Genomic DNA, 19,944 nt, shown 5'->3' on the forward strand with positions numbered 1-19,944 from the left:
AGGAGGTTGTGGAGTGGAGCAGATTACCATTCTGTTCAACCCCTCCTTTTGAGGGTTCTGGAATGGCTGTCCCACTGGGAAGGTTTATTTTAAGCAGCACTCTACCGAGAGACTATGGGCAGACCATTTAGCTTGACTTAGAGTTAAGAGGCAGTAGGAACATTTCTTCAGTTTGGATTTTCAGGCTCACTTAAAGGAACAAGGTACACCCTGCCTGGGGATCCTGAGCAGGGTTGGAAGGAGATTCACTCCAGTCCAGTTCCTGGCTGGTTGAGATCTCCCTCTGGGTTGTTTTTGTATTTTACACTTTTTCATGGTAGAAGCCTTGTAAGACCCTTGGGTAGACTCTGGGCCCAGGACATGGCAAATCCTATTTCTGGAATGCCCTTGGTAAGGAAGAACTTCCCCTCAATCAGGAAGCAAGTAGGATGGTAATCTGCTGCAAGGAAGAACTCCAGTGTTAACTTCAGTTGACAGGGACAAGGCTTTAGTTTGTCAGATCCAGGAGGAAGAGTTTTGGCTGCTCCTTCTTTGCTGATTTGCAGCAGTGGAAGCTGCTGGTTAGAAGTGAAACTCTATCATCTGGTATCCTGAGAGAAAGAGAAAAGAAGAAAAAATGTCCTAACTATGAGTGACACCTGTGAGGGCACCCATACGGAGTCTTTGCCCTTGGGGAGAGAGAGGATTTAGGACTTAAGAACATGCCATCAGACCAAGGGTCCATCAAGCCCAGCATCCTGTTTCCAACAGTGGCCAATCCAGGCAATAAGAACCTGGCAAGTACCCAAAAACTAAGTCTATTCCATATTACTGTTGCTAGTAATAGCGGTGGTTATTATCTAAGTCAACTAAATTAATAGCAGGTAATGGACTTCTCCTCCAAGAACTTATCCAATCCTTTTTTAAACACAGCTATACTAACTGCACTAACCATATCCTCTGGCAACAAATTCCAGAGTTTAATTGTGCCTTGAGTGAAAAAGAACTTTCTCCGATTAGTTTTAAATGTGCCACATGCTAACTTCATGGAGTGCCCCCTAGTCTTTCTATTATCCGAAAGATTAACAAACGATTCACATTTACCCATTCTAGAACTCTCATAATTTTAAACACCTCTATCATATCCCCCCTCAGCCGTCTCTTCTCCAAGCTGAAAAGCCCTAACCTCTTTAGTCTTTCCTCATAGGGGAGCTGTTCCATTCTCTTTATCATTTTGGTAGCCCTTCTCCGTACCTTCTCCATTGCAATTATATCTTTTTTGAGATGCGGCGACCAGAATTGTACAGAATATTCAAGGTGCGGTCTCACCATGGAGCGATACAGAGGCATTATGACATTTTCCGTTGCATTCACCATTCCCTTTCTAATAATTCCCTACATTCTGTTTGCTTTTTTGACTGCCACAGCACACTGAACCGATGATTTCAATGTGTTATCCACTTGACGCCTAGATCTCTTTCTTGGGTAGTAGCACCTAATATGGAACCTAACATTGTGTAACTATATCATGGGTTATTTTTCCCTATATGCATCACCTTGCACTTGTCCACATTAAATTTCATCTGCCATTTAGATGCCCAATTTTCCAGCCTCACAAGGTCTACCTGCAATTTATCACAATCTGCTTGTGATTTAACTACTGTGAACAATTTTGTATCATCTGAAAATTTGATTACCTCACTCGTCGTATTTCTTTCCAGATCATTTATAAATATTTTGAAAAGTAGGGGTCCCAGTACAGATCCCTGAGGCACTCCACTGCCCACTCCCTTCTACTGAGAAAATTGTCCATTTAATCCTACTCTCTGTTTCCTGTCTTTTAGCCAGTTTGCAATCCATGAAAGGACATTGCCACCTATCCCATGACTTTTTACTTTTCCTAGAAGTCTCTCATGAGGAACTTTGTCAAATGCCTTCTGAAAATCTAAGTACACTACAGGCTGGTATATTATCCACATGTTTATTAACTCCTTCAAAAAAGTGAAGCAGATTTGTGAGGCAAGACTTGCCTTGGGTAAAGCCATGCTGACTTTGTTCCATTAAACCATGCCTTTCTATATGTTCTGTGATTTTGATGTTTAGAACACTTTCCACTATTTTTCCTGGCAGTGAAGTCAGGCTAACCATCTGTAATTTCCCGGATCTCCCGTGGAGCCCTTTTTAAATATGGGGGTTACATTAGCTATCCTCCAGTCTTCAGGTACAATGGATGATTTTAATGATAGGTTACAAATTTTTACTAATAAGTCTGAAATTTACCATCTGGTGTATACCATCTGGTCCAGGTGATTTACTACTCTTCAGTTTATCAATCAGGTCTACCACATCTTCTAGGTTCACCATTATTTGGTTCAGTCCATCTGAATCATTACCCGTGAAAACCTTCTCCAGTACGAGTACCTCCCCAACATCCTCTTCAGTAAACACAGAAGAAAAGAAATCATTTAATCTTTCCATGATGGCCTTATCTTCTCTAAGTGCCCCTTTAATCCCTCAATTATCTAACGGTCCAACTGAATCCCTCACAGGCTTTCTGCTTCGGATATATTTTAAAAAGTTTTTACTCTGAGTTTTTGCCTCTATGGCCAACTTCTTTTCAAATTCTCTGTTAGCTTGTCTTATCAATGTCTTACATTTAACTTGCCAATGTTTATGCATTTTCCTATTTTCCTCTGTTGGATCCTTCTTCCAATTTTTGAATGAAGCTATTTTGGCTAAAATAGCTTCTTTCACCTCCCCTTTTAACCATGCCAGTAATCATTTTGCCTGCTTTCCACCTTTCTTAATGTGTGTAAAACATCTGGATTGTGCTTCTAGGATGGTATTTTTAACAATGATCATGCCTCTTGCACACTTTTTACTTTTGTAGCTGCTCCTTTCAGTTTTTTTCTAACAATTTTTCTCATTTTATCAAAGTTTCCCTTTTGAAAGTTTAGCACAAGAGCCGTGGATTTGCTTACTGTGCCCCTTCCAGTTGTTAATTCAAATTTGATCATATTATGATCACTATTGCCAAGCGGCCACACCACCGTTACCTCTCTCACCAAGTCCTGTGCTCCACTGAGAATTAGATCTAAAGTTACTCTCTCTCTCGTCAGTTCCTGAACCAATTGCTCCATAAAACTATCATTTATTCCATCCAGGAACTTTAACTCTGTAGCGTGTCCCGATGATACATTTACTAGGGATGTGAATCGTTTTAGGACGATTAAAATTATCGTCCGATAATTTTAATATCGTCTTAAACCATTATGGAACACAATACAATAGAGATTCTAACGATTTATCGTTATAAATCGTTAGAATCGTGAGCCGGCACACTAAAACCCCCTAAAACCCACCCCCGACCCTTTAAATTAAATCCCCCACCATCCCGAACCCCCCCCCAAATGACTTAAATAACCTGCGGGTCCAGCGGCGGTCCGGAACGGCAGCGGTCCGGAACGGGCTCCTGCTACTGAATCTTGTTGTCTTCAGCCGGCGCCATTTTCCAAAATGGCGCCGAAAAATGGCGGCGGCCATAGACGAACACGATTGGACGGCAGGAGGTCCTTCCGGACCCCCGCTGGACTTTTGGCAAGTCTTGTGGGGGTCAGGAGGCCCCCCCCAAGCTGGCCAAAAGTTCCTGGAGGTCCAGCGGGGGTCAGGGAGCGATTTCCCGCCGCGAATCGTTTTCGTACGGAAAATGGCGCTGGCCATACGCGTATGGCCGGCGGCATTTTCCGTATGGAAAATGGCGCCGGCAGGAGATCGACTGCAGGAGGTCGTTCAGCGAGGCACCGGAACCCTCGCTGAACGACCTCCTGCAGTCGATCTCCTGCCGGCGCCATTTTCCGTACGGAAAATGGCGCCGGCCATACACGTATGGCCGGCGCCATTTTCCATACGAAAACGATTTGCGGCGGGAAATCGCTCCCTGACCCCCGCTGGACCTCCAGGAACTTTTGGCCAGCTTGGGGGGGGCCTCCTGACCCCCACAAGACTTGCCAAAAGTCCAGCGGGGGTCCGGAAGGACCTCCTGCCGTCCAATCGTGTTCGTCTATGGCCGCCGCCATTTTTCGGCGCCATTTTGGAAAATGGCGCCGGCTGAAGACAACAAGATTCAGTAGCAGGAGCCCGTTCCGGACCGCTGCCGTTCCAGACCGCCACTGGACCCGCAGGTTATTTAAGTCATTTGGGGGGGGGTTCGGGAGGGTGGGGGATTTAATTTAAAGGGTCGGGGGTGGGTTTTAGTGGGTTTTAAGGTGCCGGTTTTGCGATTTTACGTTTTTTCGATTTTTCACGATTTTTCACGATATTTTACCCCCCCAAACGGCAACAATACGATTCCCTCCCCCTCCCAGCCGAAATCGATCGTTAAGACGATCGAGGACACGATTCACATCTCTAACATTTACCCAGTCAATATTGGGGTAATTGAAGTCTCCCATTATTACCGCACTACCAATTTGGTTAGCTTCCCTAATTTCTCTTAGCATTTCACTGTCAGTCTCACCATCTTGACCAGGTGGACGGTAGTATATTCCTATCACTATAGTCTTCCCCGACACACAAGGGATTTCTACCCATAAAGATTCAATTGTGCATTTAGTCTCATGCCATCCCGGACATAAAGCGCCACAACACCTCCTGGGTGCTCCTCTCTGTCATTGCGATATAATTTGTACCGCGTTATAGCACTGTCCCATTAGTTATCCTCCTTCCACCATGTCTCTGAGATGCCAATTAAGTCTATGTCATCATTCACTGCTATACATTCTAATTCTCCCATCTTACTTCTTAGAGTTCTGGCATTAGCATACAAACATTTCAAAGTTTGCTTTTTGTTTGTATTTTCATTTTGCTTTTTAATTGATAGGGATAAGTTAGAATTTTTTAACTCAGGTGAGTTTTTAGTTACAGGCACTTGGACTACTTTTCTTATTATTGGAACCTCTCTGTCAGGATGCCCTAATTCTAATGTATCATTAGTATCCTTTGAAGATACCTCTCTCCGAACCATGCGCTGCTGAGCGACTGTCGGCTTTCCCCTTTGTTCTAGTTTAAAAGCTGCTCTATCTCCTTTTTAAAGGTTAGCACCAGCAGTCTGGTTCCACCCTGGTTAAGGTGGAGCTCATCCCTTCGGAAGAGACTCCCCCTTCCCCAAAAGGTTTCCCAGTTCCTAACAAAACTGAATCCCTCTTCCTTGCACCATCGTCTCATCCACGCATTGAGACTCCGGAGCTCTGCCTACCTCTGGTGACCTGCGCGTGGAACAGGGAGCATTTCAGAGAATGCTATCCTGGAGGTTCTGGATTTAAGTTTTCTACCTAAGAGCCTAAATTTGGCTTCCAGAACCTCCCTCCCACATTTTCCTATGTCGTTGGTGCCCACATGTACCACGACAGCCGGCTCCTCCCCAGCACTATCTAAAATCCTATCTAGGTGACGCGTGAGGTCCGCCACCTTCGCACCAGGTAGGCATGTTACCAGGCGATCCTCACACCCACCAGCCACCCAGCTATCTACATTCCTAATAATCGAATCACCAACTATGACGGCTGACCTAACCCTTCCCTCCTGGGAAGTAGCCCTTGGAAAGATATCTTCGGTACGAAAGGATAATGCATCACCTGGAGAGCAGGTCCTTGCTACAGGATCCTTTCCTGCTACACCAGGTTGAAGCTCTCCAATCATGAAACCTTCTTCCTCCAAGGCAGCACCAGGGCTGCCAGCCTGAAGTTGGGAATTGGCTACTATGTCCCTGAAGGTCTCATCCATATACCTCTCTGTCTGCCTCAGCTCCTCCAGGTCTGCCACTCTAGCCTCAAGAGATCGGACTCATTCTCTGAGAGCCAGGAGCTCTTTGCATCGCATGCACATGTACAACTTCTCACCGGTAGGTAAAAATTCATACATGTGAAACTCGATGCAAAAGACTGGGAAGCCCCCCTCTTGCTTCTGGACTGCTGCCTTCATCTCAATTTTAATCAGTACCTAGTTAAGTTTTAGGTTGCTATGGGAATAGGAATGTGTCTAATTAAAGTCCTTTAAATGTATTATTGAATTCACTATATGTCTGGTAGTGGCCTACAGGGTTCTGATCAAATTCTCAATAAAGTTTTTGTTGTTGTTGTTGTTGATTTTTTTTATGAATGTGGCACCTGCCTATAAATTAAAGGATGTGCTAGGGGTGGGTGGGCGAGGGGTGGGAGGGTTGGGAAAAACAGTCTAACTTCAGTTAGTCAGCCTGAGTGACTCACTGCTCTCTTGATTAACAAATGTTGGTACCTATTCAAACCAAGTCACACTACCTCAACACCTTTCTATGCTATGTATTACACTGTTTCACTTTTTTGTCCTGTTTCGAAAGGGGTCTTCCAACACAGCTGAAGGATACCCTGCTCACCTGGGAACTCTACATAACGCAGCCCTGTGGGGTAGATGTCTCCCTTTTTCTTGTATAGAAATGTATGCAAAGATAGGGGAAAAAGATAAATTCTGTGGTACTGAAGACTAAATTTTGTGCCACATTCCATGTGACTTTTGCAACACTAGAGACCTTAATTTTCGAAACTAATCAATTGGCTCCAGTGTTTTATTTGGCACTCATGGCACACACATAAGGGCTGATACAGTAAAGTGCGCTCAGGCTGAGTGCACTGTTAGCCCCCGTTTGGCTTGCGCGTTTTCCATGCGCTATTTTTACCCCTTATACAATAAGGGGTAATAGCGCATGGAAAACGTGCGGCCAACACCCCCTCCCCCCCCGAAACTAATAGCGCCTGCAACATGCAAATGTTAGTCATTCCCATGCGATACAGATAGTAAAAAAGTAAAATGTGCAGTGAAGCCATACAGTTTACTTTCAGAAATTAACGCCTGCCAAAGGCAGGCGTTAATTTCGGTCAGCACCGGGAAAGTGTACAGAAAAGCAGAAAAAAATGCTTTTCTGTGTGCCCTCCGACTTAATATCATAGTGATATTAAGTCAGAGGCCCCAACCGTTGCGATGGTATATAACTTAGCGACGGTATAGAAAAGTTTTTAAATAAATAAATAAATAAATAAATTAAATAAATAAATTAAAAATCTGCCCGCAGCCTGCCTGTTGGAAGACGGATGCTCAATTTTGCTGGCGTCTGTTTTCTGAACCCGTGACTTTCAGCAGTTTCGAGAACCGACACTAGTAAAATTGAGTGTTGGCTGTCAAACCCTCTGACAGGCGTCGCTTCTTTCAAAAAGGAGATGCTAGGGACGCGCTAGTGTCCCTAGCACCTCCTTTTACTGTGGGCCCTAATTTGCATACAGTCCGATACTGAATCGTGCGCCCAGGACACTGGCCTGTGCACGCGTCGGGAGAGCGGGCGCTCGCTGGCTCTCCCGTGACTTTTACTGTATCGCCCCGATAGTGAAGGAAAATTACCCCTTAATATCCGATTCAATCAGCGCACTATCAATCTGTGGAATCTGTTGCCCGAGGATGTGATCAAGGTGATTAGCAAAGCAGGGTTTAAAAGAGGTTTGGACAAGTTCATGGAGGGAAGTCCATAATACATTGCTAACCAGTAGAGATGTGAATCGGAACCGGAATCTGATCGGGCCATGGCCGGCCATCCAGTGCATTTGTTTGTGATGAAATAGGAAATATAGACAATATTTCCTATTTTGTCATGGTTCGGGGGTCCCCAAAAATGATAGGAAATCCCCCATGAAATTTCATGTGGTTTTCTTATCATTTTTGTATAGGGCACATAAAAAAAACAAACAAACCCAAACCCACCCCAACCCTTCAGATTTAATTCATTACAATCTCCTACCCTCCCGACCCCCCAAAAACTTGCTTAAAGTCCCTGATGGTCCAGCGGGGGTCCCGGGAGTGATCTACCCCTCTTGTTCCGTTGGGTGCCACTAATCAAAATGGTGCTGATGGCCTTTTGCATCTTACCATGTGACAGGGGCTATCAGTGCCATTGGCCTGCCCCTGTCACATGATAGGAGCAATGGATGGCCCTACCATTTTTTTAAGATGGCGCCAGCCGTCCATTGATCCCACAATGTGACAGAGGATAGCCAATGGCACTGATAGCCCCTGTCACTTGGTAAGGGCATAGGGCCACCTGAACCATTTTGTTTACTGGCAGCCGATGGCCTAAGAGCTGGAGATCGCTCTCGGGACCCCGCTGGACCAACAGGGACTTAAGGCAAGTTTTTTTTGGGGGGGTCAGTAGGGTGGGGGATTGTAATGAATTAAATCTTAAGGATTGGTGTGTGTGTGTGTGTGTGTGTGTGGGGGGGGGGGGGTTTGGATCGGGACAGCCGAAAAAATGGCCTGAACCGCGGGAAACAAAATTTCCTGCGGCAGCCGATACCATGGCCGAACCAAAGGTTTGGCCGAAGCACATCTCTAATATTTTCTGTTTTATTTCCCATTCCTTTTCAAGTCATTCCTAATATTTCTATTTGCTTTTTTGAGTGTCACACACTGTCACAGATATGTATTTTAGTTGCTCAGAATTTTTACTATTAAAGAATGCTTTATATATGGGTATGTTCCCAATATCCTCCTCCAGAAAGACCGAGGTAGAGAATTCATTCAGTTTTTCTGCTATTTCCTTGAATTCTCTGAGCAACCCCTTTCACCCCCAGTTATCTAGTTGTCCAACTGACTCCCTCACAGACCTTTTGCTTCAACTATACTTGAAAACATTTTTATTACTAGTTTTTGCCTCACTAGCAAGCTTTTTGTCAAAGTCCATCTTGGTCTGACTTACTAATATGTTATATCTAAATTGCCAGTGCTTATGCTCTTATTTATTCTCATCATTTCTATTTTTTTGAACAATGCCCTTTTTTATTTAAATGCCTCCTTTATGACATCATTAAAACACACTGGCAGTCGTTTCATCTTCCTTTGACCTTTTTTAATGTAAGGAATGCATTTTATTTGGACTTCCAAAATGGTATTTTTAAACAATGTTCACACATCATGTAAACTTTTAACCCTTGCAACTGCTCCTTTTAGTTTTTTTTTTTTTCTAATTTTCTCTTTCTTTCATAGTATCCCTTTTTAAAGTTATATTCTACTGTAGTAGTTTGACTTAATTTCCTCCTTCTAGTGATTATATCAAATTTGAGGGTTTTATAATAGCCTAATAGCCCCTTGGGGGGAAGCAACCTTATAATTGTTGAAATGAATGGACAGGGCAGTCTATAAGTATCAACCTTAAGAAGTGCAGTTCTTGGGCACGGCTGTGTATTCTATTGGTTCTAAAGCTCAAAGGTAACGATGTGCTGTGAATATACTTTTACATTTATTTATTTATTTAAGAAATGTTTTATACCGATATTAGTCGAAACATCATATCGATTTACAGTGGAACAAAAGAATGGAAAATACATTGAACAGGGAAGGGGGGAGGGGGGTACATAGAACCAATAGAAAGTATGGAAGGAGCAAAAAACGGGCACATAAGGCAACATGAGAAAAAACAAATGCAATGCAAATAAAGCAGTTAAAACAATTAGAAAATGCAATTGATTAAATTAAATTAAGTTAAGTTAAAATTAAGAAACATAACTATGTACAAGGATAGGGTGAAGACTGTGGAGCATGGGGCGCGATTGGACAGGGGAGCTCTTAATTGTTCGGAGGGTAAGCTTGTTTGAATAACCAAGTCTTTAGTTGGGATCTGAATTTCAGGGGGCAAGATTCTAGCCTGAGGTTGGATGGGAGTGCATTCCAGTGCGTAGGGTCGGCAATGGAAAAGGCCCGGTCTCTCGTGGATGAGAGGTGTGCCTTTTTTAGGGATGGCACATGGAGGGTCCCTTTGTTACATCATTGTCCCTTTGTCCCTTTGTCCCTTTGTTACATCATTGGTAACTTTAGAAAGACAATCTAAATAATAAAACATGGATTAATCTCATTCTCCCCTTTAACCTGCCATTAAAGTCTAAAATTCAGACACCCCCAAACCATTTTATAATTGTTAGCAAAATATCTACAATTAGTTTGTTCCTGCTCCTATGTTGCCATTTTTGAAGTATTCACCAATATACCTATATATTTTAATTAGGATATTATTGATCAACTAATGAAAGATGAATGTGTCATTTGTATTATTATTTTCATTACTTTTTTTTATATTCCAATTATTGACATGGACAGTTTCCCTGAAAACTATTTTTCTTGTGAGAACAGAAGCATTATAAAGCTCATATCCTAACATCCTAACTGGAGAAAAAAGGGCAGAGATCCATTAATGACTGTTTTTGCAATTGCTATTGATGTGTAAACAGATTGTGTTTGTTATTATCATACTGAAACCTTACATAATTTTCTTAATGCAATAGCTCACTTAATTACTGGAAGAGAGAACTAATGTGATGCACTAATGACTTAATCTATCCCTTGTAGCTGACTGTTAAATAAAACAGTGCAAGTACATATAGATAATACTACTATTATAGATAGCTCACCTGTTTGTTTCATTAAGGAATTCACTATATCTCCTGAGTGTTGGCCATCAGCAGAACCAGTGGTCATGATTTAAAACTCCAGGGAGGAAGGCTCAGAACCAATGTCAGGAAGTATTTCTTCACAGAGAGGGTGGTGGATGCCTGGAACGCCCTTCCGGAGGAAGTGGTGAAGACCAAAACTGTGAAGGATTTCAAAGGGGCGTGAGATAAACACTGTGGGGTAAATTTTAAAAGCCCTGCGCACATAAACCCAGCCATATTTATGCATGCAGGGGACTTGTGCGCCAGCGCGCCTATGTTGCATAGGCCATCGGCACGCGTGAAGCCCCGGGATGTGTGTAAGTCCCGGGGCTTTCCTTTGGGGGGGTGTGTTGTGGGCATGTCGGGGGCAGCACAGCATTTGGGGGTGTTCCAGGGGTGGGGCCATGGGTATGGTGCTGGCCCAGGGGCATTCCAGGGGTGTGGCCAAGGCATCTGAAGCAGCCCCTGGGCCGGGGAATGGCGCGCCGGCAGCCAGCCATCACACGCAAGTTATGCCTGTCTCAGGCAGGCTTAACTTTTTCGACAAAAGTAGCGGAGCGGCCTTGAAGGGAACGGGGAAATCCTTCTGGGCTCCCCTCGGGCTCGGCGTGCGCAAGGTGCACATGTGTGCACTCCCTTGCGCACACCGACCTCGGATTTTATAACATGCGCACGGCAGCATGCACATGTTATAAAATTGGTCATAGATTTGTTCACGCCGAGTTGCATGAACAAATCTACACACGCGCGTATATTTTAAGATCTGCCCCTGTGGATCCATAAAGCCCGGAGGATGGGAATGAAGAGAAGAGGTATGGGGGTGCCTTGTAGGAATAAACACTGTGCATCCATAAAGCCTGGAGGATAGGAATGAATAGGTAGGGGGGTGACTTGCGGGAATGACTGCTACTACCTGGTGATTAATACTCTAATTCAATAAACATTCACATGGCTAATGAGACTCCAATATTGCTCTATGCTTCAACGACAAGAGGAAATGTGGAAAAGAGGATTTCTTTCAGGCAACAAACAACAAGGTAGCAGAGTCTGGGTAAACAAATAAGTGTGGGAGTAGCTTGCTTGTTGTGGCGGTTACTACCCCAAACCAATTAAGCCTGATACTTCACTTTCAATGCATATCCAGGGTAAATCTCTGCTTCAATGGGAGGGGGAATGAAGAAAAGAGGATTTACATTCAGACAACAACCAAGGACTAATAAGCATGGGATTAGCTTGCTTGTTGCAGCAGTTACTACCCCGAACCAATTTAAGCCTGTTACTTCACTTGGAAAGCATATCCAGCGCAGCTCACTGCTTCAACAGCAGGGGAATGAAGAAAAGAGGATTTATATTCAGACAACAACAAAGGACTGAATTGCACAATCTTGGTAAACAAATAAGCATGGGAGTAGCTTGCTTATTGCGGTGGTTACTACCCTAACAAATGAAGCCTGATACTTCACTTTGAATACATATCCAATGCAGTTCACTGCTTCAGTGGCAGGGTGAATGAAGAAATAGGATTTACATCCAGCCAACATCTAACAAGGCATTGATCTGAGCAGTATGAGTATACAAACATGGGGTAACTTGCTCAATTCAACAATTACCCTCAAACATTAAGCCTTATACTTCACTTTGATACAGCTCCAACCCTGCTCTCTGTATCAATGGCGGGGGTGGAAGGAAATTAGAATCAAAAAGCTACCGATAAGGGCCCTGAACTCAGTGGGGCAGATTTTATAAATCTGCGCACATGCGTACTTTTGTTCGCCCACCAGGCGCGAACAAGAGTATGCGGGATTTCAATAGATACGTGCGAAGCCACGCATATCCATTAAAATCCAGGGTTGGCGCATGCAAGGCTGCCCAAAATCAGCAGCCTGCGCGCGCCGAGCCATGCAGCCTGCCTCCGTTCCCTCTGAGGCCGCTCCAAAATTGGAGCGGCCTTGGAGGGAACTTTCCTTCGCCCTCCCCCCACCTTCCCCTCCCTTCCCCTACCTAACCCACCTCCCGGCCCTATCTAAACCTCCCCCCTACCTCTACCATGAAAGTTACGCCTTCTCAAAGCAGGTGTAACTTTGTGTGCGCCGGGCCAGCTGCCACGCTCCATGTCCCGGTCCGGGGGCTGGTCCAGGGGCTGCTGTCACGCCCCCGGAACGCCCCCAGAACGCCCCCGGGCTGGAACCACACCCCCGGACATGCCTCGAAACGCCGCGTCACTCTTGACACGCCCCCGAAATGCTGCGTCACTCCCAGCACGCCCCCAACACGCCCCCCCCGACACGCCTCTCCATGCAAGCCCCGGGACTTACGCGCGTCCCGGGGCTTGCGTGCACCACCAAGCCTATGCAAAATAGGCTCGGCGCACACAAGGGGGTTTGGGGTAGGTTTTTGGGGGGTACGCGCGTAAGATATCCCTTTGAAAATCTACCCCAGTGGTTGGAGTAACAGATAAGTATGAGAAAATAAGTGTGAAAGCTTGCTGGGCAGACTGGATGGGCCTATTGGTCTTCTTCTGCCATCATTTCTATGTTTCTATGTTTATTTCGATCATGACCAATAAAGTATTGTCAACAATTGAAGGTAGATTCAAGGATTTTTTCAAATCTAACAACTCCTCTGTCCCTGCCTTCACCCATCCCCCATAAAACTATAAATTTTTTTAGCAGTAGTTATTTTTTTTCCATAGCAGTATGTTAAGGCTGTTTGCATAGTAAATCTTGATGAAGTGCAATAAGTTGTGCATAATTATCAAAATCGAGCAGTACTAGATTGCTACCTGTTTGATTTCAGAGTTGAATAATTTTTTGCAAAATTTTTAAAAGTTTTTTGCCTGATTTTTAAAATGGAAACATTTTTCCATGAAACCTTTTCCCCCTTTTTTCTCAATGGTTTGACATTAGACATGGCTGATGCTTGAAGCTCAAAAAAATGATCCAGATAATGCCAGACACATGTAATCGACAAAAATATATTCAAAGTCTAGCTTAATTTTAATTAGATTGTATATGTTTGAACTGGGGAAACCTCATAGAGTGCCAATAGTAGGCTATATAGAAATGCCTAATAGGCTACTCACAAGACTCTAGCTCCAACTTAGTGGTTGTTAGAGAAAGGTTGTAATCATTGGTAAACCCCAGACAAGATGCTCAGTCTGTAATTCTGATGGCTAACTTGATAGTCCGGTGAAAATCAGCTGCGATGGTATACAAAATCAAATGTTATACCAATCAAGACTCACAGTTGCGACGCCAAGATGCTGTATACAACACCATGCAATAAGTGTTGTGATCCCGACAGTGCAGTGTTTCGAGTAAATCCTCTTCATCAGGGAGTAACTTTTAAGCATGGAATGTACCTGTATGTCTCAGCTGTGAAAAATGTACTCCAAAGGTGATGGCAAGATTTGCTCCTTCACTGACCAAAGCAGCATACTGCTGCCAAAGCAGCGCCAAAGCAGCGGTATGAATAGAACACTATCGCGCATCCTGAGAGAGGAAGAAGCACTCTGACCAAGAAGAAATAATTATCGCTACATTTTCAGCGTTAGCACAACACTCAAGTGAAGGAGCAAATCTTGCCATCACCTTTGGAGTACATTTTTCACAGCTGAGACATACAGGTACATTCCATGCTTAAAAGTTACTCCCTGATGAAGAGGATTTACTCGAAACACTGCACTGTCGGGATCACAACACTTATCGCATGAAGTTTTGTATACAGCATCTTGGCGTCGCAACTGTGAGTCTTGATTGGTATAACATTTGATTTTGTATACCATTGCAGCTGATTTTCACCGGACTATCAAGTTAGCCATCAGAATTACAGACTGAGCATCTTATCTGGGGTTTACCAATGATTACAACCTTTCTCTAACAACCACTAAGTTGGAGCTAGAGTCTTGTGAGTAGCCTATTAGGCATTTCTATATAGCCTACTATTGGTACTCTATGAGGTTTCCCCAGTTCAAACATATACAATCTACTTATAATTAAGCTAGACTTTGAATATATTTTTGATGCTTGAAGCTGGCATGCATTTGTAATTTGTAAATTTGTAAGAATAATTCACTAGTAGTATAAAGATAAATTAATTCTGTTGTAAATGAAAACTACCAGATTAACTTTTATTATTATTATTATTATTATTATTATTATGTGTCTACTATTCCAGAGTCAGATATATAAATTTAGAGTTTTGGGCAAAATTTCACCTTTAATATAGTTGACTTTGGGTGCTAATACATTAAAAAACAAAAAAAGCTGATAAAGTGCATGTATGTGAATTAGATTTCATTTTGTTTGTGATATTATTTATATAATATTTAGACTTATAGCCCACCTACCCATAGTTCAGGTTAGAGGAAAAATCATATGCAAAGCAAAGAACCTAATTGTTGCCTATGGCATTGATAAAAGTATTGTTGATGCACAAAATGGAAGCTTTTCAACATTCTGCATCAGACTTAAATTGTATTTTAATATCTGTCCCAGTAAAATTGTGCCAGAAGCAATTTTACTGTACACTTCCATACCATATACCAGGAATCTTTGTTATAATTAATCTGCTAATATGAAAAATTGCCCCCCCCCCCCCGCTTCCCCTCAGCAAGTCAGTTTGACTTGTACAGTTTTGAAACAGCACTACTTTTATCCATGGCTTAATTGTGGAATAAGGTTAAAGGTTATACAAAAGTTTGTGTATGTTTAATGCACAAATAGTGCTATGATAAATTTGCCCAATCCTTAAATCCAGCCCATAACGTTGATCGCAAAGGATTGAATTCTGCTTTCCTCCTAAGTGAATTTGGAATTTATAGGCTTACTGGTTAAATTCATAACCAACTGCATTTGCTCTGTTTGATGCAAAAAAAAAAAAATCAATCTTTCATATATTGCTTAAGGAAGGGCAAAATAGCTTATGAAGCTCATGGTGATTTTTTTCTGAAGTTAAACCATTACAATGACCATTTTATGACATGGTAGGAGCAATGTGACAAGGGCCGACCAATGGCACCGGTAGCCCCTGTGACATAGTAGGGAGCCTAGGGGCAAAGGCTATTGGCTCCATTTTGAATACTGGCAGCCGATGGCCCGAGTGTAGGACATCACTCCAGGACCCCCGCTGGACCACCAGGGACTTTTGGAAAGTCTTGGGGAGTCAGGAGGGTGGGGGGTTGTAGTTAATTAAATTTAAAGGGTTGGGATGGGATTTTTTGGAGGAAACGAATACATATGCAACTAATGAATGGATCGGGGTCCCCTGAGAATGGATGCAATGGGTTTGGGTCCCGACGAATACGAATACTGAATGGGACGAATCCGTCCCTGCTGCACATCCCTAATTCATCGTGGATATCCTGAAAACCTGGCTTGTTTGTGGTTTTTGAGGACCAGAGTTGGCCACACCTGGCATAGAACTCAATAGAGATGTGTATCGGTTCGGATTCCGGTTCCGATTCACATCGTGAAATTTTTATCTTGCAGTCCGATTGAGTTTTTTTATTGGCTGCGCCCGAGCCGATAACCAAAAAATACAGCCAACTCTTTAAAATGAGTTTGTTAGTATCCCCCCACCCTCCGGACCCCCCCAAAAAAAACTTTTATACCTGGTGGTCCAGCGGGGGTCCCGGGAGCATTCTCCCACACTCGGGCCATCGGCTGCCAGTAAACAAAATGGCACCAATGGCCCTTTGCCCTTAGCATATGATAGGGTATCTGTGCCATTGGCTGGTCCCTGTCACATGGTAGGAGCAATGGATGGCCGGCACCATCTTTAAAAATGGTGCAGGCCATCCAGTGCACCTACCATGTGACAGGGGCCGACCAATGGCACAGATAGCCCCTGTCACATGGTAAGAGTAAAGGGCCATCGGCACCATTTTTATTAGTGGCAGCCGACAGCCCGAGCACGGGAGAAGTCTCCTGGGACCCCCGCTGGACCACCAGGTATTAAAAAAAATTGGGGGGGGGGGTCCGGAGGGTGGGGGAGATACTAAAAAACTCATTTTAAAGGTTCAGATTGTGTTTTTAGGTTGTGTCCTTTCTTCCCGCCCCCCCCCCCCCAATAACAATAAGAAAACCCATTAAATTAATCGTGGGGTTTCCTAATGCTATCGGGGACACCCCCCGATATCTGACGATATTGAAAATATCGGACGATATTTTCAATCATCAGATAAGCAATTCACATCCCTAGAACTTAATAAAGAAATGATTCTGAGCAAACAAATAGCCATGGGAAAAGAATAGGATTTTATAAAATGTTTTATCATTGAGCTGCTGTGGTAATAAAGCTAAGTGGAATGTGATTCCACATAACCTGATTTATAATATTCTTGGTGATGATTGTTAAAGATGATGGCATTTTTTCATTGCAGATCCTTACGTCAAGGTGAACCTTTATCATGCCAAGAAAAGAATCTCCAAAAAGAAGACTCACGTGAAGAAGTGCACCCCCAATGCTGTGTTCAATGAATTGTTTGTCTTTGACATTCCATGTGAAGGTCTGGAAGACATCAGTGTTGAATTTTTGGTTTTGGATTCGGACAGGGGGTCCAGGAATGAGGTCATTGGTCGGTTAGTTCTAGGAGCTTCAGCAGAAGGAACAGGCGGGGAGCACTGGAAGGAAATTTGTGAGCATCCTAGGAGACAAATTGCCAAGTGGCACACGCTGTGTGATGGTTAAGCATCCAAGAAAAGAGCTTGGAACTGAACAAATATTTCCATAGGCAAGGAGCAATTTTCTTTCTTTGCAACATATAATTAAAAACATCTATTTAGTTCAGAATGGATTGAATTATCACAAAAGAAGGCAGCTGCGGGTATTGAACAATCAAAACAAAATGTGTCAAAAAAAAACTTGATAGAATTCTCAAATAAGTCTCATTTTCTTTTGCAGAATACATACTATAGTCATGGCATCGCATAACAGTAGAAGCTTAAATATGATACAAATCTTTTTATGGGACAAATCACTGGACACTGTAAATTAATAATGTAATAAAAGTAAGTTTAAGTTAAATTACCCTAAATAGAAAAAAAATAATGACTTTTGGATGTGACAGAAACCTTCTCTTATGAAAATTCAATCAATTTTCTTAATCTAGGAAGAAAATATATTGTACATTGATCAATCCAAAGACACTTTTGCAAAGTTTATGATAACTTGCTTTATGTGTTTCATATGCATCTAGTTGTTCTACATGTGAACTGCTCGAAAAACATCCTATGTTTGAAATAGGAATTTTACAAAAAAAAAACCCTGAAGGGATAGGAATAGACAAATAATTTGTATACACATTAAACCTAATCATTAATCAAAGGGCTTGGGTATAGACAAGTACAAATTATCCAATGAGGTTATAATTTTGATGGACATATAAGTGAATTTTTTTTAACAGAAGCTGAAGTTCTGTATTTATGATAGACAAATTATCTTGCATAAAACGTCATTGCCAAGAGGATTTGATTCAAGGGGGTCATATTCCTGTGAATATAGTTTAAATTTCTTTGCTTAGAAGGTCTTCAATCAGAATTCTGCTTGATTTACTGTGTTCACAATGACTCAAAATGCAATGTGCTTTAGTAACTAAGTAACAATAGAAAAGAAAAGATTACTTAGTAGATGAAGTTGGTTTCACAGTGTCAGACAAAAGTTAACATCTCAAACAAATATTAAATCCATATATTTGTAATGGAAACTGTAATTATAATGAACATCATAGACCTATTAAGAGCCTTTCCACTTTTGGTGGACTGCGAGAGGCTAGGCAAGAGGGTGTATTATAATACAACATCCATCAAGATTGCTAATTACATTCTTCAGGGAGGAAATACATATTTCTATAGATTGTTTTTCCTTCCTCCTGACCACTACATAGAAATATTCATCCTGAGAGGGTAGATTGAAAGAGTTTGAACGTTATAGTTTGGTTGACAAAAGACAATAGTCTATTGAGTTATGAAATGTTGCATAACTTCAGACAATAAGAAGCTGATGTACAACAATGGTGTCAACCGTTTGGCACTGCTGTACACTCCAACCTGTATTGTGCCTTTAATGGGATATATTATCCCAGCAGAACACAAACTGTGAGGTCACAGACTCTGTGTAACTGTTGGCATCATGAACATTTATGATGTCAACTTTTCCTTTGTGAAAAGAGTTAAGGAAGCAAGTATATAGGCTCCTATTTGGGGGATTCAAAATGCTAACTGTATTTGCAGGCTGCATCCTTAAAGCAGTAGCAGTAGCACCTTGCAGTATGCTTGTTCCACATTGGTAGTATACTATGACAGGGGTGCAAAAGGTTGCAAAACAGTAAATATTTCCCCCACAAAAAGAAAATCAGTATTACGCCAACCGCAGGTTGATCCTATAGCTGCAAACTTTTCATGGCATCATCTAAGTGTATCAGTCTCGAAGAAAAAAAACCCTGTATTTTTTACATGATTAACTGCATAGGTTTTAACTTTATTTTCTTTTTAGGTGTCTTGTTTTTTGTTGTTTTTTTTTATGCTGGTAGCTATAGTAAATATAATGCCATCACAATTCTTCCATGAATTCTTATGGTCAATATTTGGACAGGAAAAGCCTTCTGCAAGCCCTTTTGTAAACTTTGGAACAAATACAGATGATACTTCCTAGCAGTTTATAATGTAGTAGACCACTGCACCATCACAATATATATTCATATATTGTCTGCCCCCTCGGTTTCTTAATCAGATGAAGAAAAATACAAATTCTCTACAGACTCTCTTTGTTTTGAGCCCCTATACATATCCCTTCATATCCTTCAGCCACATATGATATGCAGACTATTTGTACTGTATATAAGAAATACATACAGTTTTCAGACTCCATTGTCTTCAATTTTCTTTTGTCTAGTAATATATTCTATTGTAGAAACTGATCCTTTGCATGCTATATTCAACAAACTTGTCTCAGAAGTCTCCTGAATTAGATGTAAAACCTTTAGTTGTATTAATCACATTTTTGTGATTATAATTTATATGTGATGCCCTAGATTAATTATAGCCTTCAAAACTAGAAAAATGAAGATAGCAAAGCTCATATTATAGCACTGTACAAACTTATTTTGCAAGCGTGCTCCATTAGATTCACAGGAAGCTCATTTATTGGATAGAACTGTATGACAGTGCACGTGGTCTGAGCTAACTGTGCAATTTAAAACACAAAATATGATTTTAATTCTGATTACTATGACAATAGAAAGGAAGAACACAAACTCAAGCAAACTTTGAAAGATGTTTTTAGCAATGAAATGTTTGTTGTTTCAGAAGTGGCAAACCCTGGCACTGAACAGGTTGCACTTTCACTACAATCCTATTATAATTTCCGCACATAGTTTAAGCAGCATATTGGCCTCATATTAGACACACATTTCCACAGTCACAACTTTCTAAGCACTGTCTTGGACAGAAAATGAGAAGAGTTCCTT

General features: G+C 42.1%; 1 protein-coding gene across 1 annotated transcript in view; it reads left to right on the plus strand.

Annotated features, from left to right (window-relative positions):
- SYT4 (synaptotagmin 4) overlaps positions 1-17,581 on the plus strand; it is a 59,986-nt gene extending 42,405 nt beyond the window's left edge. Inside the window, exon 4 of the mRNA XM_029586586.1 lies at positions 16,861-17,581. Within this exon, the coding sequence (XP_029442446.1) occupies positions 16,861-17,168 (308 nt within the window). The 3' untranslated portion in view covers positions 17,169-17,581. The remainder of the gene's footprint in view (positions 1-16,860) is intronic.
- Positions 17,582-19,944: the final 2,363 nt, after the last annotated feature.

The sequence above is a fragment of the Rhinatrema bivittatum genome, chromosome 1 (assembly GCF_901001135.1).
Source record: "Rhinatrema bivittatum chromosome 1, aRhiBiv1.1, whole genome shotgun sequence".
In the NCBI taxonomy this organism is placed as follows: Eukaryota; Metazoa; Chordata; class Amphibia; order Gymnophiona; family Rhinatrematidae; genus Rhinatrema; species Rhinatrema bivittatum.